At 51.9% G+C, this 22802-nt stretch overlaps 1 protein-coding gene across 1 annotated transcript; it reads left to right on the top strand.

Moving 5' to 3' along the window:
• Window positions 1-214: 214 nt before the first annotated feature.
• SASH3 (SAM and SH3 domain containing 3) lies at window positions 215-15163 on the top strand. The gene is made up of 8 exons (XM_067722768.1): window positions 215-1618; window positions 9006-9101; window positions 9500-9646; window positions 11043-11184; window positions 12408-12556; window positions 12678-12887; window positions 13023-13173; window positions 13705-15163. Exons 1-8 carry the CDS (start codon window positions 1562-1564, stop codon window positions 13893-13895), a joined length of 1143 nt encoding a protein of 380 aa, XP_067578869.1. The 5' UTR covers window positions 215-1561; the 3' UTR covers window positions 13896-15163.
• The last annotated feature ends 7639 nt before the right edge of the window (window positions 15164-22802 follow it).

Below are 22802 nucleotides of genomic sequence, written 5' to 3'. Positions count from 1 at the left end.
CAAACCACTGATCTGCTCTCTGTGCAAATCATGCTGCAGAGAGAGAGAGAGAGAGAGAGAGAGAGAGACACACACACACACACACACACACACACACACACACACGAGGGGGGGAGAGAGAGGTTAAATGCTCAAAAACAGAAAAATATTCATGCAAATAGTATGGAAGATAATTTCGGAGAATTTTTGAATTTTGTTTATCCTTGTTTTCTAAATCGTATATGACGCATATGAATTGCTTTTGTAATAAGAAAAAGTAATTAAGGTTATTAAAATATCTGCCACAGATAACCCACAAAGCGAACATTCTAAACTTAGCACATAGACATTCGAGAAATGCCTGCTGAAAGGGACATTTGCTGGTGGTGTGGAGTTGCAATTGCTTTTTTATTCATGTTGATGGCTGTGGTGGTGATAAATATAAGTGGTGATGGCCAAGGGATGTTGACTCTAGGTGTGAGTGCTCTGGTGAGAACGGCTGCAGGTGTGCCGGTGACAGTGGAGATGACTGCTGCAGGGTGATGGTGGAGGAGAGATGGCTCTAGGAGTTATGGTTGTAGGGGTGAGGGCATCAGTGGGCATGACTGGCTATAGTGATAGTGTCTGTAAGGGTGATAGCTATGAGGATGATCACCGTACCGGTGATAGTGGCAGTGGTGAGGCAGATAGAGACAGATGGCCGAGGGGTGTTGACTACAGGGGTGGTTGTTTTAGCAGTGATGGCTGTAGTGGTGCTAATGGCAGTGGGAATGACTGCAGGGATGATAGCTGAAAGGTGTTGGCTGCAGGGGTGTGGTGATGGTTGTAGGGGTGATGGCTGTAGGGATGATGGTCGTGGGGTAAGAGTGTCATGGGAGTGACTGGCTGTAATGTCCGTAAGGATAACAGCCGAGAGGATGATGGTTGTGACAGTGATAGCAGCAGTGATGACTATAGGGGTGATGGCTGTAGGGATGGTTTTTCTAGCAGTGGTGGCTGTAGGTGTGCCAGTAGCAGTGGAGATGACTTCAGGGCTGATGGCTGTAGATAGGAGTGATGGCTATGGGTGATAGGAGAGGGACTGATAGCAGTGATGACCTTGGCGATGCAAGGTGACTGGGAGCATTGGCCCCACAGGCAGAGAGATGGTCCCACTTCCGGTTTCGGGACTCTGGTCAGTGAGATAAAGGGCTTGAGTAGGCCGTATGTCAGGTTGACTGGCTGAAGGACTGGCAATGGTTGCCATGAGATGGCAGGGTAGGGACTTTTCTCTGCTTGTTCAACCCAAGAGCCGTCTGCATCAGAATCTCTGGAGACTGAAGCTGGGACTTCCTTCCTCCCTAGGGGCCGGCAGGGGCTGCGATTGCTGTAAGAGCAGGTCACGTGACGGGGCTTCCTGTATGCTGCTGCCGCCGGGTGTCCATGGCCCGCACCCCCAAGCTGCCAGTGCAGCAGTCAGAGTGGCAGCCGGAGGCTCAGTCCATGCCGTGCCCCCTGGACGGTGCCGGCGAGGCTGAGCAAGAGGCCTCCGCATCTCGATACCTACGAGCGCAGGGGCGGAGCATCACCAGGGTAGAGGACCATGTTGCGCCGTAAGCCCTCCAACGCCAGCGAGAAGGAGCCCACGCAGAAGAAAAAGGTGAGGAGCATCTTTGGGAGCTCACTGCTTCCTTCCCTCTCTCAACCCAGCCTCTCCGGGACTCACGGAAGTGGGAAGAGCTGAAGGCCTTCTGTTGAGTCTGTAGGTGAGGGCCATACTCCCAAGGGCATGGGACGTGGGCCCAAAGGTAACTAGAGTAACAGAAGTACAGAAGAGACAGATTCTAGAGAAACGGAGTTACAGAATGCATTCTTAGAAGTCTAAAAGTTGTAGGATTCAACCCTACGATGGTAAGATAGAGACTTAAAATTGGGGACTAGAATCCTAGACTAGAATTCGAGAATTATAAAATACAATTCTCACGTTGAACCCTAAGACCGTACTTAATTCTCTGTTCCCTACACCGGGCCCGCCACTGGGAGCCATCTCACTCAGAGGGCCCCACTGGGCTGCCCAGCCAGGAGCCATGATGCTCCCAGGGCCCCCGCCCTTTGGCCAGAGCCCAGGCTCTGCTCACTTGGTTCAGCTCTGTTGTAGATCCCGGGGCCCAAAGGAGAGGGGGCCCACCTGAAGATGGGGCCCAGCGTGATTTCCAGATTTAAGGAAAGGGCCTCCAAACCTGCAGTGGGATGCTGGGGGCATACAGGTTCTTCCCAGGTGGAGAGAAATTATTTGTGAAGAATGAGAAATGAAGGTGCTGAGACGATGAGTAGGAGGGAGGGCTGAGGAGGAAAAAATTCTGAGGTGCTCATCTTCCTGGAGTCTTGAGGCCAGACTAGAAGATTCCTTGAAGGCTCTGCCACATTTAGGTTTCTCTAGTTGGATCTGAGGATTTCTAGACTTAATTTTTTGACTCGATCGTCAGATCCTCCCGGGCAATCAGCAAGTACGTTCCGCACATCCAGCAGGAGCCTAGGACCATCCCAAAGCAGGCCTGAACCAGGTCCAAGAGGCCAGGCGTAGCCACAGGCCAAGGTCCAGGGCCTCCAGGCCCTCACTGCACCCCACTGGTTTCCCCTGGAGCCCAGCTCAGGTGCTCCGTGGGGGAGCCCCTTTGTCAGGGGAGTAGCTTCCAGACGGAGACTGAACCAGCTGAGAAGCCGAGCATCAGGGCACTGGGGTGTACATCCTGCCCCATCTCAGGTCCTGGGGTGGCTGCCACTTCCAGCTGTACTCTCCCCACTCCAACTGCTTCTCTAAGGTTGCAGTGGAGGTGGGCGGGTGGGAAAGAGATTCATGAATCTTCTCACAGGCTCTGTCACCCCTGTCCAAGCCCCACACGGCGCCAGCCCCCGGCAGACTTACCACTGGCTGTCACTGCTCAGTGAGTGGGTCCACTTCCCCTTGCTGTCCGGCTGATGGGGCTGGGAAGCAGAGACCGCCCTACACACTGCTGGGCCCCAAACCACAGGGGAGCTGAGCTGGAGGAAAGAGTCTGAGAAAGAGCTAACACTGCAACGCTGGCACGCTGTGCCGCCTCAGGTGGAAGTGCCCAGAGGCTCACAGAAGCCAGAAGTCCCGTCTTCTTTCCCCACTTCCATTATCCAGATTCTGTATTTGGTGACTGGGCCTCTGGGATTTCCCACAGGCCTCTCCCCGGAGAGTCAAGGCCATTGTGGCACTCTGTGGACCATGTCCTCTAGGGCAGCATCGTCCAGGCAAAGCCTACCTCGCCCCTGCAGAGCCTGGGCCAGCCTCCAGAGCCACTCTCCAAGGCCCATCCCATGGGAGTGCCCTTAGAAAAGCCGACTTTCCAGAAGGTGGAGACGGCATCTTCCCCAGGCCCGGAGGCAGCGGCGTGGCTCCAGCACTGTGACTCGGGCAAGTCCCTTTCCCTCAGAGGCCAAGGTGACGTGGTGGAGGGAAAGCACAAAGGCAAGAGAGGCCTCCCTTTCCTGTCCCTCTCCTCCTTTCGGGCCTACCAAGTGGAGAATGTGCTGGGCAGAGGACAAGAAAGCAGAGTTGGAATCTACCAGGTTCCAGCTGTAGGACCCTGGACAGTTCACTGACCTTTCTTGGGCCTAAGTTTCGTCACCTCGGAAAAGGGAGATAGTTCCTGATCTGCCCACCTCAGGAGGGTGTGGATTGCCTGGAACAATACGTGTGAGTGCACTGTGTCACATGTGTACATGTGTCCACGAGAGGGTGTACGCTACAGGCGTGGGTGGGGGTGGGGAACCCGCTGCAAGGACCGAGCTTCGGTCCCAGCCCTGAAGTGGAGAAAACAACACCTAACAGCTCAGCAGGTGCCAGGTGCTGTGCTGTGCACTCCACCCATCCCTTAGCCCGTTGGCTCTTCACGACAACCTTGTGAAGTAGGGCAGGCATTGTCTTCATTTTATGCCTGAGGCTCAGGGAGGTGAAGTGACTTACCCGAGGTCACACAGCTAGTAAACTGCAGAGCAGGGATCTAAGCCAAGATTTGTTGGTGTCCAGGGTCTTGACCCCTTCTCCCTCTACTCTCTTGTCTCCCTACTGATCTCAAAAGCACTGGTAGAGTCTGATGAGCATAAAAGACTCAGCCTATCGGCAGGAGAGCTCTGCAGGGCAGGTCCAGATGGCCAGGGGATGAGTGACCTTCAAAGCAGCAGAGCAGAGTCGGAACAGGCCCTCTAGGATGGTGGGGTCAGGATGTGTCACCTGCTGTGCATCATGAAGGATTGGGGAGACGCCCGGGATGGGGGGAGCAATACCCCTTGGCTGCCTTTTGGAGACTTTTGCCTCCATCAAGTGTCTCTCTGCACTCTCTTTGGTCTGTTGGAGTGTAGGTAGTCGACAGGGGTTTGTCCTGGGACCTACCTCCCCTAAGGATGGTCCTACCCCATCACACCCCTACTTTTCGCTACATCCCAGACCTCTCACCAGGAGAAATGGAGAGGAATCAAGGCTCCCATTCGAGTGTGCAGCTGTCCCGTCCTTCCAGTCTCTCCCTGCTCCTCTGTTCCCCAATCCCAGCACACTACTTCCCCCAGGCTCCCTTCCTACAGCACACATCTGGCATCCCCCTCCACACCAGCATGCAATTCATATTTCCAGTGGCTCCTCATTGCCCACAGGCTGATGCCATGGCTGGCAAGGGCCTTCTGTGGCCTTTTATGCTCCTCTGCCCACCCCAAGCACTGGCGTACCCACCATTCCATCGCCACGCTTGGAACATCCCAAACTCCCACTCTTGACAAACCCTTCTCAACTCCACCTGGAGAAATCCTGGCTCCCCTGCTACAGCCCAGCTCAAATGTGCCTCCTTCTCCGCGAAGCCCTCCGGAGCCCTTCTTCCTCCATGCCCCCACCTGCTCTCCTGGTAGCTTCCTCCAAACAACGCTTGCAGTCGCCATTGCCCTTAATCCACTTCTATACTAGGGGGCAACTTCTTGAGCTCTGAGCACAGGAACAAGCACGGGCTTCCAGAGTCACAGACATGGGTTCAAAGCCCTGTTCCTCCCACTGTCAGCTGTGCCACTCCACCTAGGATGCGTCATTTCTCCGATTCTGTGTGCCCAGATGGGAAGCGTGATGTAAAGACAGGGCTGCAGTGAAGCTGAAGTGAGCGGACACACACAAAGTGCTTGGCAGGGCACTGGGAACAGGGGCGGTGTTTGACCCCTCGTTACCGGATTCCCACACATGCACAGGCCTGTGCCCAGTGCCCAGAGGGCGCTCGGTCTTAGGAAGCAGGGGAAGAAGATGCCAGTGGGGGCAGGGTGAGGCTCTGAGGGGGTGATCAGGGAAGGCTTCCTGCAGGGGGCAGTGCCTTTAAAACCGGATTTGAAAAACCTTTTTTATTGAAGTATAATATCCATAGAAAAAGTGCATAAATCATAAATGTAGCACTCAGTGGAGTTCCATTCAGTGAACATCCCCATGTAGGCAGCACCCAGATCAAACAGAACACTTCCAACACTCTAGAAGCTTCCCTCATGCCCCTGCCCAAAGGCCACCACTCTTCTGACTTCCATGGATTAGTTTTGCCGGGTTTTGAACTTTCTGTACGGGGAACCATATAATATACTCTGGTGGTGGGTCCCTTCTGCCCAGCGGTGTAGCCGTGAGAGTCACCGTATTGTTGGGGAGAGTTGCACGAAGCTCATTGCCATGTGCTCTTCCCTCATGGGACTCGGCCACAATTTGCAAATCCACTCTACAGCTGCTGAGCATTTGAGTTGTTTCCAGTTAAACTGGATTCTGAAGGATGGGAAAAACTATGGTTGACACAGAGAAGGGCAGAGTGTTCCAGGTGGGGAATGCAAGGGCTAAGAGCCTGGAGGTGGGCTGTTGGAAAGGCTAAGTAAGCCTCCCTGAACGTGCCTCGTGGGGCTGCTGCATCCCATGCTCACCCCTGTCATCCGCACAACAACCCAGTGAGGTGTGTGCTCCGGTCTTCATTTCACCCATGAGGAAACGGAAGCCCAGGGAAGTTGAGGAATTGACCCAGCTTTACACAGCTCGTCAATGGCAGAAGCAAGATGTGAACTCTCGCTAGCCGACACCAGGTGAAGAGACTGATGTTCGGGGAGGTCAGATAACTCACCGAAGGCCACACATCCCAGAGCTGAACTCAGCAATGTGTGACGCCAAAAAAGTAGTTCTTTCCAAGAGGCCCATATCCTCCCCTTAGATATGAAAAAGTGGCCGACGTGTACGGTACAACCTCCCACCCAGGACCCCCAGGAAGGTCTCACCCTAAAGGGAGGCTAGGCAGAAAATCCAAAAGGGCCCAAGGATGTCCACTCACACCTGGCTGGGGGGGGGGGGTCACTTCAGGTTCACCGAAAGGCATTCAGGATATTTGAGGCCGCCCCTGAGTTTAGAGGTGGGCGGGGCAAGAGGCCCCCCAGGGCAAACAGCCCTCACCCTTAGTCACCCAAAGAACTTGTCTAGTTCTTTCCCCGTCCCTGGGCTGAGGAGTGGCCTGCCAGGCCCATGTCCCGGCGCCACCCACATGGTCCTTTTAGGTGGTTTTCTCCCATTTTGAGCTAAAGCTGGGACAGAGGGGCCCCGACACAAGGTCCCAGGAGCCAAAAATCACTTTCCCAGCCACCCCCAACCCCGACTGAGCTTAATGACAGAAAAAGGCAAGAACTGCAATTAGAGGGCAGCCTGGCGGTGAGTCCACTCTTCCTCAGCAAAGCCCACCTCCAGCCCCACGCCTGCCCTCCTGCTGGCTTTCCAGGATCACTGGTCCCTGGGGCTTCAGGGGAGACTCCTGGGATTGGGACGGGTGGAGGGGAGGCCACAATAGGCCCCATCGGCCTAAAAATAGCACCCCAGCCTGCCCTCCTTGGGCCCAGGCCAGCCTGGTGCCCATCCTCTCTCTCTTCCCTCTTTTCCAGGCAATAAAAGGAGGAAGTTATCCAGGCAGCTGCCTCTTAGCCATACAAGAGGAGGAAATGAATGGAAGGTGGAGGAGAGAAGGGGAAAGCAAGGAAGAAAAAGAGGAAAGAATAGCGGGCAGGGAAAACCAGGGAAGGAGGATGGAGGAGAGGCAGGGAACAGGAGCAGTCACCCCACCGCCGTGCTTTCCCCTCCCTGTAACCCCTCAGCCCCCTTTCCCAGCTCCCCAGCATCCTGCGGAAGAGGCTTTCTCCCTGAGGCTGCAAGTGCCTCACCCAGGAGGCCTTCATGGTGGTGGTGTCTGCTTGGCCTGACCACTGACCTAGTTTCTGGTCATCTAGCTTGCTGTGACCTCTAGGAAGGTGTGGCCGCTGTCCCTGACTGCCGACTTGCTTTTGGTCAAGACCCACCAAGAGAACTGAAGTGTTCCGCTGCAGTCCCCAGGAGCCGGGGCTAGTTGTGTGTATGCTGAGGGGGCAGGTGACACTGCCCCTGCCCTGGGGGATTGTCACTGGACCCCCCTTTTGTAGGAAAGAGGATGTGAAACTTTCAGCTTTGAGCGGGTTTGGGGCTTCGGTTCCTCAAGCCCTTATCTCTGGTGTCTGCCGCCGACCCGCTCTATCTGTCTGGCCATCTGTGAACTCTGGTTCCTGTGTGTATCTCTGGTCTTGACTGTTGCTCTTGATTCGGGCTCAGCCTCCACCTCTTGTGTCTAAAGTCGGCCCTCCTCACCTGGCCCGGGTTTCTCCTGGTATTCTGCCATGTGCGTGGCACGTACAGTTAAGAAAAGCTCATTTCCTGAAAACAGGCTTGTCAGCACTGTCGACTGAAAAAAAATGCATAACCTAAAAGGTGAGAATTATGCTTTATTCAGCAGACTTTCTGAGGACTTCAAGCCCCGGAGGCGGCCTCTCAGAGAGCTCTGAGGGACTGCTCTCTAGAGGTAAGGGAGAAGCCAGGATATACAGGGGTTTTTGCAGCAAAGACCAGGTAGTGGGAACATCAAAAGATTTACTGTTAGTTCAAGGAAACCAGATATCCCAAGTAGTTGAATTTAGCACTTTTCTGTGTATGGGAAGATGCAAGAGTCGGGGCTTATTGAAATCATTCCTTTGCTATGCGAAGATAAGGGCTAGTATCTTTCCCACCCTGTGTCTCCTCAGGGTGCACCACTGGGGGCTTCACAGAGGGCAGCCCGTGTGCCTCCATCCTGAGTTCCCTCGGGGCTCACCATCTGGGCAGCAGTAGTGGTCGATGGCTCGCTGGCCGCAGCATCCTTTGTTTGCTGATATGGCCGGCAGCATTTTTCATTCACAGCACAAACAATAGGTCGGGCCTACAAGTCTGTGAACACTGGCACACGTCTAGTGTAGCCAGCTCGTCGCATTAGCAGCTAAGTTAAGTTAAAAGCAGAGATGAAGACAGAGAAAATGGCAGCTTTCTTTTACGATATTCAACCCAATCATTTGTGTCTCAAATCTGCGGGGAAACCTTCTCTGAATCAGTCTGTCCTGTGGCTTTCCAGAACGCGTAATGCCAGGTCTTACTGGCCCCTGGGGGGATTGTCTTCCTCTTCTTGGGACACAGATGCATCAGCCTGGAGGCCCCAGTGTGTTTGCCACGATCACCATCACAGGAAACCATGCTTGGGGAAGACAGAGTCTGGAGGCCAGGCTGCGGGGTTTGGGAGGGTTTGCCCTGTTATATAAATAAAGGTGATGCTGCGGTTCGTGCTGAGATATGTCTCCAGTAGGAGATACGCGTTTACTCAGACTCATTTAGTCTTTCACCACAGGGTTCTGGGGACCAGACTTCAGGTACTGGTGGAAAGCCGGGCTTAGTCTGAGGCCTGACCGGGGTGGAGGCTCCTGAGGCGAGGAGCTTGCTCTGCGGCCTGCTTTAGGGGCCGCTCACAGCTAAAGAACAGGATGAAGCCCGGTAGCCAGCAGGGCGTCGTGTAGCTTCACCTCCTTAGCCCCGTGGCCCTGTCCAGCCCTGGGGTACATGCGGTGTGTTGGGAGCAGGGACAGCTTTTTGCTCCTTACTCGGCCACCATTTTTAGTGCCACTGATGGCAACACCTCTGCTTCTTCCAGCTCTCGCTTCAGCGCTCCAGCAGCTTCAAAGATTTTGCCAAATCCAAACCCAGCTCCCCAGTGGTGAGCGAGAAGGAATTTAATCTGGATGATAATGTGAGTTTCAGAGCCTCCTTGGGGGGATCTGGTTGCCGGCCCTGGGTGGGGTAATGGTGGGGAGGTGGGGGGAAGACCCTTTTAGGATTGTTGAGGCAAAGTCTTTTTAAATACAATGGGCCCACATCTCTCACCCAGCAAAATTCTGGGCCCTAAAACCTCACCTGCATTCTTTTCGATTGCAAATTAATTGTCAATTTAAATGCAAATGAATAGGGCCAATTTAAATACAAACGAATAGGGCCTAGGACAGGTCTGGGGCTAAAAGGGAAGGGATGGGGAGCTCTCTTTCCCACCCCTCCAGCATCTGCCAGGACCCAAAAGCCGCCTTCTGCTCCCAAGTCGTGGACCCAGACATGGTCACCAGGGTTCCTGGACCTGCACATTTATTGTCACAGATTCCAGAAGATGACTCAGGTGTTCCGCCCCCAGAGGATGCTGGAAAGAGCAGCAAAAAGCTGGGGAAGAAGTGGAGGGCCGTGATTTCCCGAACCATGAACAGGAAGATGGGCAAGATGATGGTGAAGGCCCTGTCGGAGGAGATGGTGAGGCCTGGGACCCATGGGAGAGGGGACAGGGAGGACAGGCACCGCTCTGGTAGGCTTTGAGCACGGCCACTGTGACAGCCACGCTCCGGTAATGATGCCTGGCCCCATACAAGCAGGAAGGTCACCTTGGGAAGGGAGCTCCCTCAGCCATGGACATGGCAGGAAGGTATGGTCCTGAGGGAGCAGTAGTGGGGTCTGAGGAGGGATGAAGTTCTGGGTAACAGGAGCTTCCTGGGCAGGCAGGTCTGAGGAGATGAGATCACATAGCGCAAATTCATCCACCGCAAACTTTTGCTTGGAACCAGCCCCTGTGATTGGGAAGGCTTGATTCAAAGAGGCCCTATGAAAGAAAATCGAGAAGGCTGGCTTTGGCCCAGGGAGGGAGGGCAGAACACACAGCTGTGGGGCAGGCACGTCCAAGTTGCTAAAGTGACACAGCGAGTCTGGTTTGCTCCTGGTTCTTGGAGGAGGTGCCCTGGCAGCAGTGTGCTAACTGGCTCATGCCAGCTCTGGATAGCAGTTGGTCAAATTTTCGGGAATTTTGTGAGCCAGGTGTGAGATACAACCATTACTGAAAATTAACTTCTACCAACTTAGAATTAAATCTATATTTTAAAAATAAAAAGACTAAAGTCAGTCTTCAAAACTTATTTCCTAATTCTTGTACTACCTTTCACTGTCCTCTGTGCCCTTGAGGTTACTGGCATCTACAGTCTTTGGGGGGTGGAAATAGCCGATGATGCTACTCATTCAGTGACACCAGAGTGGTAGCTCTCTGTTGGCCACGGTGGGGAATATTTACAGTACAGGAGCTGGCAACTTCTACAGATCAGGGCTTTTATTGCCACTGAGTCATCTGTGAAAGTTACCACCGCACTGAGGTGTGGGGAGGCCCAGGAGCCCTAGTGTCAGACCGACTTGTCTGTGGGCTCCTGCGTGGCCTCGGGAACGTTCCTCCATTACTGCTCATCTGTAAACTTGGGACGATGGAGCACATATCCTCAAGTGAGGATTAAATGAAATCCTCTGTCTGGCACATAGGAGCACAGTCAAAAGTAGTGACTCTCCAGCGCCGTGGTCTGCCTGGCTACGCCCTAGTAACAGCTCTGAGTCTCAGTTCTGGCACTGAGGCCTTTTCTGTGTGTAAGTTGGCACTTTGAGCTGACAAAGTGCATTCACACAGCACCCCCGTTGAGCCTCATTCCATGACGTGGGCAGGGCAAGGACTGTCAGTCCCACTTCACGAAAGAGGAAACTAGGGCCCAGAGGGCGCCATGCAGCCCGCAAGAGGCAGAGCTGGGGCTCCAGCCAGGCCCCAGTTCTCCCTGGAGCCCAGGCCCATTTCCTCTGCACCCGGGGCTGCTCAGGGCTTGCTGCCTCTCCTCCCCTCCAGGGAGATACTCTGGAGGAGGGCTCAGCCTCCCCGACGTCTCCGGACTGCAGCCTGGACAGCCCCGGCCCTGAGAAGATGGCGCTGGCCTTTTCTGAGCAAGAGGAGACGCAGCTCCCAGCACTCAGCCGCCAGGCATCCACAGGTGAGGAGGGGAGGAGGGGCACACCTGCTGAGTCTAGAGGAAAGGGCGGGGTCTGGGAGGGGGTGGTAAAGAGAAATGAACCTTTACTGTCAGCCTGCTGGGACCTTTCCCAGCCCTCTTCACGTTAAATCTTCACAACAATCTCATGGGGCCGGTACTATTATTATCCCCACTTTATTGATGTGAAAACTGAGGCTCAGGGAGGTTAAGTGACTTGCCCAAGGTGACCCAGGCTTGAACTTAGTTCTGCCTTAGAGGAGCCTCCACTTGCTGGAGGGCCCCAAGGGCACAGGAAGAACCCCATTGCCCTCTTGGACCAGCCCTCCCTCACCTTCCAAGGGGAGCTAGAGGCTACGGCTCCCTGGGCCTCTGACATCCGAGGCTCGGGTGAGGGAATAGGGTCTCCAGCTGTGAAGACTCAGCCTCATGGACACCAGCCCTTGGTTTGCTGGGCTCAGGGTGCCACTTGGCATCTTCTAGATGTCCGTGGGACTGGACAGGAGCTTCCAGCAGCCCTGCCTGGACAAGGGGCTGCAGGCTTTGCGCTGCAGACCTACAGAGGCATTGTCGTTCTCTCCCTTCGGATTAGTTCCAAGTCCTCTGATCTTTCTCTGGCTCCAAAGACACCTCCCTATCCCCATTGAAAGCCACTTAGGCCCTCATCCTGCCCTTCCCAGAGAGAAAGTCTTGAGTTTCCGTGTGATGTTGTAACTCGACACAGAGTCTTATTGAGTAGAGAAAGTAAAATACTGATGCACGATGTGGCTTCCTGGGTGGAAGGTGGCTTCCAGGAGCACTGGAGTGGGAGTCAGGAAGCCTGGAGTCTAACAGACCCAGTGCTGCCAATTATAAGGTGAGAGGCCTTGGGCAGGTCACTTGGCCTGTCTGGCCTCAGTTTTCCTCATCTGTTCATTGGGGTGTTGGCCCAGTTGTTCTCTAGAGACCCTTCCCATTTGCCCAGTCTTTGATCTGTGAGCCATTCCTCCTTCTATGGTCAACTATTTTCATGCCTGGGATGCCAGGAGGGAAGCTATGCTCCTTCGGGGTGGCAGAGGGGTTGGGTCAGAATCCCTTCTGCAGTGTGAGCCTTACTAGAGCTCAGTTTTCTTCCCCAGCATGTATCCTTGGGATTTCTAGCCAGACCCCGTGGAAGGTACCTGCTGGGCACTGCCGCAGCTGTCCGGGGACAAAGGTGACCTTCCTCCCTGCCCCATTTCCTGCAGGCAGTGAGCTCTGCAGCCCCAGCCCAGGCTCTGGCAGCTTCGGGGAGGAACCACCTGCCCCCCAGTACACAGGGCCCTTCTGTGGCCGGGCACGAGTCCACACCGACTTCACTCCCAGCCCGTATGACCATGACTCACTGAAACTGCAGGTAAGGTTGGCATCCAGGCCCCTGCTGAGACTGGCAGGCTGTACCCCATACAGGTAGAGGGTACAGGAGGCCAAGGGGCCACCTTGCCCCCACTCTGTTCTGCTCTGCTCTCCTCCCACAGAAGGGAGATGTGATCCAGATCATCGAAAAGCCGCCTGTGGGCACGTGGCTGGGCCTGCTCAATGGCAGGCTGGGCTCTTTCAAGTTCATCTACGTGGACGTGCTGCCCGAGGAGGCTGTGGGACCTGCCCGCCCCAGCCGCCGACAGAGCAAGGGCAAGAGGCCCAAGCCCAAGACTCTGCATGAGCTGCTGGAGCGCATCGGCCTTGAGGTTTGAGCTGGGACCTAGTCTAGTGTCTAGGAGCAAGGGATGGGGGCCAGGGCAGGTCAGCTCTGCGGGGAGAGACAGGTCGTAGGTGGGGGCAGCTTGTAAGCGGCCGCGCTGGTGGCCTGCTTCTGCCCACAGGAGCACACGTCCACCCTGCTGCTCAATGGCTACCAGACGCTGGAGGACTTCAAAGAGCTGCGGGAAACACACCTCAATGAGCTGAATATCATGGACCCACAGCATCGGGCCAAGCTTCTCACGGCTGCTGAGCTGCTGCTGGACTACGACAGTGAGTGGCCTTAGGAGCGGGGGAGGGGGCGTGAGCGCTGGAGTTGGGCATGTTAGGCGGAGAGGCCTGCCCGGGTCCTGCCCCAGCAGCCCTCTGCAGTGCGCAGGCACTTTCCACACTTGAATTCCAGTCTCGGGCAGAGCTTGTGATGAGAAGGGGTTTTAGGAACGATCGGGCTCAACCCCCTTTGGGATCAAACGGGAGACTTAGGGCCGGAGAAGATACGGCATGGACTCGAGGCCTTCACGTTGGGTAATGACAGAGCCACGATTCAAGAGCAGGTGTCCTGGCTACTAGCTCAGTGCTGAAGAAGCTTGAGCTCCTGGGCGGGAGAGCTGGCCTGGAAACCACTCCCACCAGAAGGGCCGAGAAAGGGCAGGGGTGCTTGGTGGTGGGTGACCAGAAGAAGAGACGGCCTCCAGCGGGCTTCCCAGGGTCCCTCCACCCACATGGGGCCCCCAGGGTTTCTGAAGCCCCTCCCAGCTAAGGGCCAAGCCCCCCACATTCCTCTCCCTCCCTGGCCCCTGGCAGCCGGCAGCGAGGAGGCGGAAGAGGGCGCCGAGAGCGGCCAGGAGCCAGTGGCGCACACGGTGGCAGAGCCCAAGGTGGACATCCCGCGTGACTCGGGCTGCTTCGAGGGCTCAGAGAGCGGGCGCGACGAAGCAGAGCTGGCGGGTGCCGAGGAGCAGCTACACGGCCTCTCCCTGGCCGGGGCACCTTGAGGCAGCAGTGTGGGCCGAGGCTGGGCCTGAGCAGCCCAGGCCGCGGGGCTGGACCCAGCCTTCCGCGGTGGCCCCGGGCCGGAGGACTGGCACCGAGCCCGGCCCCGCTCCCCCAGGGGTGCCTAGGTCAGCAGAGGCCAGCCGAGCCCTACAGGCGCGGCTGGAGTGCACGACAAGCTGAGCCGCCGAAGCCGGGCCGCCTCCCTCCACCAGCTACTTGACAGCACAGCCCTTCCAGCTGCGGCCAGAGCAGGGGGGCACTGAGGGGGCACCGGGCCCATGCCCCTCACCACCAAGGCCTCCAAACCCTCCTTGCCTCCACACCACCTTCCCCTGTCGCGCTGCTCCTGAAAAGGGGGCCGAGTCGGTGGTTCAGGTCAATCTCAATACCCTAGGGAAACCTGGTCATCGAAAAGGACTCTAATTGATCACAGGTGAATCCAGATTCTCTAAATAAGGTTTGAAGCCACATGTACATGTATCTTTCCTACTTAGCCACTAAATCACTGTGCCACTTGAACTGAGTGCCTTCCTCAATCTGGGTCTAGGACAGGTCAGAATAAGAATGGATAGTTGCTGAGGGCCAACTCTGACATTCTGTGATATTAAACGTCTGCTGTCCTGTTACCTGTGGCCCAGGACACCAGTGGGGCTTACTAAGGGGGCTGGAGGGGCCTTGGGCTCCCAAATGAAACATCTCCTGCTCATCCGTTCCATACTTCCCCACGTAACTCAAGCCAAGCTGCAACTCCCCCAGCTTAAAACAATGCCCACACCTCAGACAACAAGCGCCCTCCCCTTCCACTCCCAGCCCCTTAAATGACACTTCTCCCAAGGCCAATGGCAGATGGCCCGACCTGACTTCCAAGGGCAGACCGGCCCCTCAGAAGCAAGACTTGGCCTCTCCTGTGGGTCCTTACAAGCAAAGAAAGCACAAAGCTTGATACTGGGGAGTCCACTGTCCCACCTTTACTCTGCTAAAGGTTTTGATGGACCTTGAGCTCCAGAAGGGGAGGGAGAGTCAAGGATCCTGGTACTTGACCCCAGTGCCAAGTCCATGCCCAGAATTCCCAGAGTAACCCTTTCCTGGGGCCCAACTGGCCTGAGGGCAAACAGTGCCCGCCATGTCTTGGACTGCCTGTTTAGTGGACACTTTTGGACCTAGTCCCAGGAACTCTGGTAGAAGCCATCTTGGGGGAGCGGTTTGGGTGTAAATATGAGGGGGGTGAAGGGAGATGGGTTGGTAGCAATAAACAGGTAGAACTAAATTACCGTCTCCGGTTATCTTTCCTATGGAGAGAGCGTTGGGCGGGCGGGCGGGTGGAACAGACCAGTCTCCTTCAAAGCTGGACTCAGCAAAATGTTCTCCACTGTCAGGGCCGTCTGTCCCTTCCCCAAAGATGCTCAGTGCCCTTGACCCTGCTGACCACTAACCAGCCCTCCTCAGAGCACTGGCTCCCGTGGCCACCAGCTTGCTGGGGTCTGAGGGTGGGGGGTAGCTATTCCCCTCTTCCTAGAACTATTCATTGCCCACCCTGCCCCCCGCACCCCACGACAAAGGGCCTGCTCCGAGGGCTGTCCAAGAGAGGGAGATCTGCAGTGAGCAGGACCTTCCCTCTGAGGTCACCTCTTCCTGGGTCCCACCGCGTGCCCACTGAAGCTACACCATCTCCTGGGAGGTGGGCTGGAGACTCCTGGCTTCCTTTGGTTCTCCGGCATTAACTGCACTAGGGAGGGCAAACTGGAGTGTGAGCTTTGTTCTCAGCTGCACTCGTCCCACTACCCTTAGTGGCTTCGGGCAGCCCAAATGGCCTCACCGCCGTAGTGGTACTGAATAGTTGCTGTCATTTCGTAAGCAGCGACATGTGTGCTGGGCTCCACGCGCTTTGCATGTATCTCTCCTGTGATCCTCATGCTATCCCCCTCCCACTGAGGTAGTACCATCATCTTCCCAATTTACAGAGGAGGAAACAAGCTCAGACAGGTTGAAGATGTTGAGTGGGAAGCCCAACGAGCTTTCAGAGCCCCGCCAGCCTTCCGGAGGGCAAACTATCACTCCTGTGATGTGCCTCTGACACCCTCTGACCCAGCCATTCCCTTCCCAGCATTCCATCCCTACAAAGAGCCACACGAGTGGCCACAAATATATGGACAAAGATATTCACGACAGCTTTGTGTAAGAAATTGGAAACAACGCAAATGGGGAATTAGTTAGATACCTTATGGTTCATTCATACAGTACCATTAAACATGACGTTGTAGAAAAATATTTAACGACACGGGGAAAATCTTTGTGATTTTTTTATTGTTTAAATTGAAATTTTAAAATTATACAAATAACGTACAAACGTTCTTGTAAAAGAAGTCTGTGCAATATCATGGGGGAAAAGTGAGTAATAAACTTTATTTATAGGGTGATTCCATTTTTATTTAAGAAAAGGAAACATACACAAGAATAAAGACCAGAAAAATCTGCACCAAGTGGTTACCAGTGATCTTGTGAGGGGGTGGGTGGGATTAGGGGAGCGAGGAAGGGAAGTGTTCACTTAATACATTCTTGTCTTATTTGAATTTCAAAAGTATTATTTTTATATCTATAAAAAGGAACAATATTTTAAAATTTGAAAACAATGAAACGAAATAAATAAATAGGCCTAAGCCTCCAATTTACGGTAGCAGCAAAGTCATGATCCTGCTGCCTTTTGATGGAGGCTTTTGGAAAGATGGGGAGTGGGGGTGAATAAGACCCAAAGTGCTTAAAATCCACATACACCAAGGGGAGCCTATCAGAGGAGATTCCTAAATCTTTTGAACCCCCTGGGTAATACCTATCTATTAGCTCCAAGCTGGGGAAAGGAAAATTTCAGAAAAAGAGGAATGACTGAGAAAATGATGTTTTAAAATCCTCCCCTGCCCTGGGTGTGTGTGGGGGGGGGTGTCTCAGAGCTACAGGGCTTCAGTTTGGTCTGTAGGCTGAATACAGGCTGAAAGTAGGTAGTTGTGCAAGGGCTCCAATGATCACCAGACTTAGGGAGGGGCCAGTGAAGAGGGGCAATGAGGAAATGTAGACTACAGGCCAGGGCCTGAGGGCGAGAAAAGCAGTGCCTCTGTAGGTCTGCAGTGCAAAGCCTGCAGCCCCTTATCCAGGCAGGGCTGCTGGAAGCTCCTATCCAGCCCCACGGACATCTAGAAGATGCCAAGTGGCACCCTGAGCCCAGCAAACCAAGGGCTGGTGTCCATGAGGCTGAGTCTTCACAGCTGGAGACACTATACCCCCACCCCAGCCTCGGATGTCAGAGGCCCAGGGAGCCGTAGCCTCTAGCTCCCCTTGGAAGGTGGGGGAGGGCTGGTCCAAGAGGGCAATGGGGCTCTTCCTGTGCCCTTGGGCCTTTCCAGTAAGTGGAGGCTCCTCTAGAGCAGGAAGGTGAAGACTAGCAGTTAGGAGCTCTGGCCAACCTGAGTTCAAGTCTTGGCCCTGTCACTCACTAGCTGGGTCACTTCGGACAAGCCGCTTAACCTCCCTGAGCCTCACTTTCCACATCAGTACAGTGGGGATAATAGTACTAGCCTCATGGGGTTGTTACACAGATTGAATGAACTAGTGTATGTAGAATACTTAGCACAGTGTCAAGCACAAAATTCACGCTCAATGAATGATAACAAGTCACCACCCTGCAACCTCCATTTCATTCCCTTCAAGGCTAGTCTCACCTTGGACCCCTAGCTAGTGTAGTGACCCAGAGCAAAGGCTTTGGCATTCTAAAGTGTCTTCAAATCCTGGCTCCACTGCTTACTAGTTAGTTACAGAATTTGAGGTAATTACATACACATATATTTCTTTTCTGTAAAATAAGAACAATGATCTATATTGCGATATATAAATATATCAAGTGAACACATTGCACACCTTAAACTTACACAATGTTATATGTTAATTATATCTCAATTTAAAAATAATTTCAAATAAATAAAAATTAAATTAAACAAAAAAGAATAATGAGCTAATAATACCTACCTCTTGGGGTTATCAGAGAAATAAATGAGATAGCGTATAAAGTTTCTGGCACATAGTGACAATAAATGCTGGGGATTTTTGAACTTTTTTGTAACCTCCAAGGTACTGAGCTCAAGAATGGGCACAAAGGCCACTCTGACATGTGCTTGTCTGCAGACTAACTGCTGTAGCTCAGAGACATGCTATATCAAAGCTCCCAGAGGGTGCTAGGATTCAGGGTAGAGGGTGCCAGCTCTGGTGTCCCGAGAGGCCGGTGATGGGGAGAAAGCCCACCTGAGAGCCTGGGACAGCCCTAGCTCTGCCCAGCCTACAGTACGATGATCAGCCCTGGGTATCAGACTTATTTTAGGCAATTCCGCTGGACATCCATGGGCTGCTAGAAAGAAGAGGATAAAGGCCAGATTCAAAAAGAAAAAGTGTAGATAGAGTCCAGCCAGCTCCTCTCCAGTTCAGGATTAGAGATACCGCCCCAGCCCATCAGGGGAAGCAGCTGGGGGTATCAGCACATTCTAGCTAAACCATCACCCCTGCCTGTCACTCCTTGACTTTATTTCCCCAGGTAGGTCCTGATCAGCTCCCCCCTCCCCCCAACAAAAATGGCTATCGCCTCCACAAATTCCCTCTCCTGCTCCCGCCCAGACTCTCAGGCAGCATGGTCTGCCTCTCACTCATAGAAACCCCGCCCAGGCTTCTCACAGAAGTGGAGGCCTCAGCGGGGCCACTAGAGACCAAGGGCATTAAAACAAAAGCTAAAAGAGGTTTGTAAGGGGAAAATGGGCACTGATCACGGTAGTCTCAGTGAGGTTCAACACCTTCCCCCCTCCCAAGTCAGGAAATTCAGGATGAGGTATGAGGTTTCCCAGCTGGGGAAAAGAAGTGGCTCTCCCACCTCTCCTTCACAATAGAGGCTACCTTGGCTTCTCATACAACGTGGGCCACATTCTATATTATTCAGCCAACAACACAATCAAGTGGGAAGGAACTGCCTCTCCTCTAGACCCAGCCAACATTCCTCCTCCAGGAAGGTCCTAAATAAACGGAATTCTATAGCACTTGATATGTAGGCTTCACCTTTTCCTAGAACTTCACAGTTACCAATACAGCATTTGTATACCATTGCCTCTGGGACCTGCCAGGGATAGCGTCAGAGAGAGCCCAGGGCAATGGCCCTCACAAAGGGACAGGCGATTTGACTGTGGGAACTCGGCAAGGCAACTTCCTGACTTTCTGTGCTAAAGAAACCCCACCACCAGTTCAATCTAAGTGCAGGGGTCTGCAGAGAGATTTAAGAGATTTAAGTCCAAAACAAAAACCCAACAACTACCCCCATATCAGTCTGACTATATATAGTCAGCCCTCTGCATGCCCAAAAGGGAGAGATCATTGGTAAAATTCATCCAAAATGGCAAAAAAATCCTAAAATTATTGCTGTTTCTCAACTCACAAGAGAATGGGGTCAGCAATGCCATTTCTCCTAAAGTTAACCCTAGCACATGGTCAGTTTTCAACAAGTATTTATTGAATGTTAAATGAAGGAAAGGCTCATTTCATTCAAGTGACACTTGGAATTATTCAAACTCCTTTCTCTGTCTACACCTGCTCGACTGAGGGGCAGGGGGTTATGCCAGAAAACTCTCTGGACTGGGAGTGAGGACATCTGGATTCTGGTCTCTGCTTTACCAGTAACTGTCCATGTGACCTTAGATAAGTCACAGTACTTAATTTTCTGATGAGAGAGAGAGGCAGCAAGAGTGAGCACAAGCAACGTGGACTCTACATGATCAGTGTTTTCCTTTCAGGGGTGTCATGGACAGAGGCCAGGTTTTATGACAATCATGTCTCTAATTTGGGGCACAAAACTATCACCCACTTGGCCAAGTTGGAACAGTCAGAAGCTGAAGATGGGCAGTGGCTGGCAGAAAAGGCAGTGGGAGGGGAGCTTGAAGAGAGCGAAGGGACATGGAACTTTAGGGAGGTAATTCTATGCCATGCTCCAGAGTTGTAAAACAACTTCTAAATCAAGGCCCCTTCACTTCCTGGCCCATGGTGGAGGGTGAGCTCCAAGCTTTCATTATTAATTGAGTAGAAAACCCCCTAATACCAGAAGAAAGATAAAGGACTTGGAAGGCCAATTCGCAGAATACAAAAAGCAAGAAACATAAAGCAGGGGGAGGTGTGGAAAATGTTTAACCTCATTATTAACAGAAGAAATAGAAATTAAGAAATGAAGGCGTCAAGATACCAGTTTACAGCTAGCTACTAAATTACCAAATGTTTAACTGAGGTGTGTTGAAGGAGGCTCCCTGATACAAAGCTGGTAGGACAAACTGGAACAGCCTTTCTGTAAAGCAATTTGGCCATATTTATCAAGAGCCTTTAAAAGAGCGCTCCCTTTGACTCAGTAATTCCACCTCTAGGAATCTATCCTAAGGAAATAAGATATGCCCATATATCAGGAAGTTCATCACAGCAATATTCATAATAATGAAAAATTGGAGACACCTAAATGTCTGACAATAGGGAAAAGGTTATGCACGTATTATGGAGTCATTAAGAAGTATTTTCAAATAATTTCTAATGATATGGAAAACGCTAAGTAAAAAAAGCAAGATTACAAAACTATATTTATAGTTGAATTCCAGTTATGTTCAAAAATATATATGTACAGAAAAAAGACCACAAAGAAATACACCAAAACATAAACAGTGATTATTATATTTGGTGATGTGTTTATGAGTGATTTTTCAATCTTCTTACTTTCCTGTACTTTCAAAATTTTCAACATGTGCTACTTTTAAATTTGATGAACATGTGTTACTTTTAAAATTTAAAAAGCACGTTAAAGGTATAAGGGGATGGGGCGGTGTTTGTTGATTTTCTAAATTTTCCAAATATTTAGAGGTAGAAAGGGACCTTTGAGATAATCTAGTCCAACAGTTCTCAACCCTATCAGCCCCAGCCCTCCGTTGGTATATACAATATTTTGCAGCGTACCCTTCGCCACCCTGAAATGAATCTCATAGTTAATATAAACTGCTTATACACGTAATTTCCAGAATAGCAATATAATACACTAACTATAGTATAAAGGAGAAATAAAAGGAAAGTCATTTATAATCAGATAATAGATATTTCAGTACACAAATGCCTGCACAAGACTACACTAAAAGATTAACAGTCAGATGCTTCCACTTATATATGTAGATTCACTGCGAATGCAGCTGCTACAGAGGAAGACTAAGTATTGGCAACTTAAAAATCCATGAATGGCATTGCTACTGGCGACATGATTTTCAAAGATCACAACTCTTGGTAAACTTCTGTAAAATAAAGTACCATCTTCACTCAATTTACACAATTGTTGCATTACTGGAAATTCAGTGTATGATATTAAAACTATAAAAATATGTTAGTTCCCATTCCCCTTTCATATTTATCCAAAACATGAAATCCACAATGACTCCCTTTTTTGTGAGTTGGGCTTGCATCCTTTAAAACTAACGATATTTGCAGTTCTAGCCTTTGATACAGTTTCTAAAACGCCCTGCTCAAGAACAGCAAGCAATTCCTAGAATGTATTCTCAAAACTGACACAAATGCTCTTTGAATTATTGGAAGTACTGGTCTTCTTTAGTATCACCAAGGCACAAGAGCAAATTATCATTAAAAAAAAATTTACTGTGATCCCTTGGTGATTTTCCCTAGCCTGGCCCCAAGCCTAAAGGGGTACAAAATGAACTGAGCTAGAAGAAAAGGACTAACGGGCCTAGGCTATGGGGAGAGGGAGGAGGGCTAGGTTGCTAGGTTACCACTTGAGCCAATCCAAGTGGTCTCAGAGGGGCACCAGACACACAGTTCAGGTCCCTCTCTCTGCCCCACTAGGCTGAAGGCCCTCTCAAAAGAAGGGGGTCAAAAGGTGGGGGAGGGGTCTGATCACGCACGCTAGGCACAAGTAAAGAAATGAGGCAGAAGCACAAAGAAACAGACATCCCTGTATTTCTAAAACCATTCAAATCTCCTTCATTAATTGGCTTCCCCCCGAAAAGAAGGATTTCTTTATTACGAAACACCAGAGTGAAAAACCCAGCACACATACACATTTGTAGGCTCACACAAAAGTGCAGAGATTTACATATTAAATTGCATTTAAGTTAGAAAATAGATTTAAAAACAAAATACTTCTTTTTCCCCCAACAAGGTAAAGAGATTTGGTCAGTAGGAAAAGGGGCCTTAAGGGTAAACGCAGGAAGGGCAGGGCAGGAAGAATGGAGTTTAGCTGCTATAGAATTAGAACCCACTGCCGCCACTGGTGAAAAAAGCAAAGGGGGAGATGGTGTTCTCCACTGTGGCAAGCAGGGCCCCAGGGCCAAAGGGACATGAAAGAAAAAAAAGAGGCCTCAAAGAGCCAAATTCCACCAACCCCCAGAGGTTTTGGATCCGTGCCAACCACCCTGGTCTGGGGAAGTGGGGTGCATAGGAAACTTAAGGAATGGGGAGGAAGGGGAGAGGTGGAAAGAATGTCAGCCATTGAAAAGAGCAAACAATTTAAAGCCTATTCCCCTGGGAGGGACCAATTCTTCAATCTCCCCTCTGATCAGAACTCAGACTAGGAACAGTCCCAGCCGGTGCATGGTATGAACGGGACAGATCTTCAGGCCAAGGTCTTCAATGCAGAAGATTTATATAGGAAAAGAACAAGGGTAGGGAGTAGGGAAAAGCAGAAGCTTTTAAAAAAAAAGATCATTTCACACTAATGATAAGGGGTTTCCATTCTGACCCTTGACCTCAGAAAAAGAAAGCTTCTCTAACTCACACAAGGGTCAACAGAAGAGTGGCTGAGGTAAGTTGAGGGAGGAGAGAGGAGATGGGCTAAGACAGGATGGGTTGAGAAC

Source organism: Pseudorca crassidens, chromosome X (genome assembly GCF_039906515.1).
Source record: "Pseudorca crassidens isolate mPseCra1 chromosome X, mPseCra1.hap1, whole genome shotgun sequence".
NCBI classification, from domain to species: Eukaryota; Metazoa; Chordata; class Mammalia; order Artiodactyla; family Delphinidae; genus Pseudorca; species Pseudorca crassidens.
This window is presented reverse-complemented; position numbering and strand designations above follow the sequence as displayed.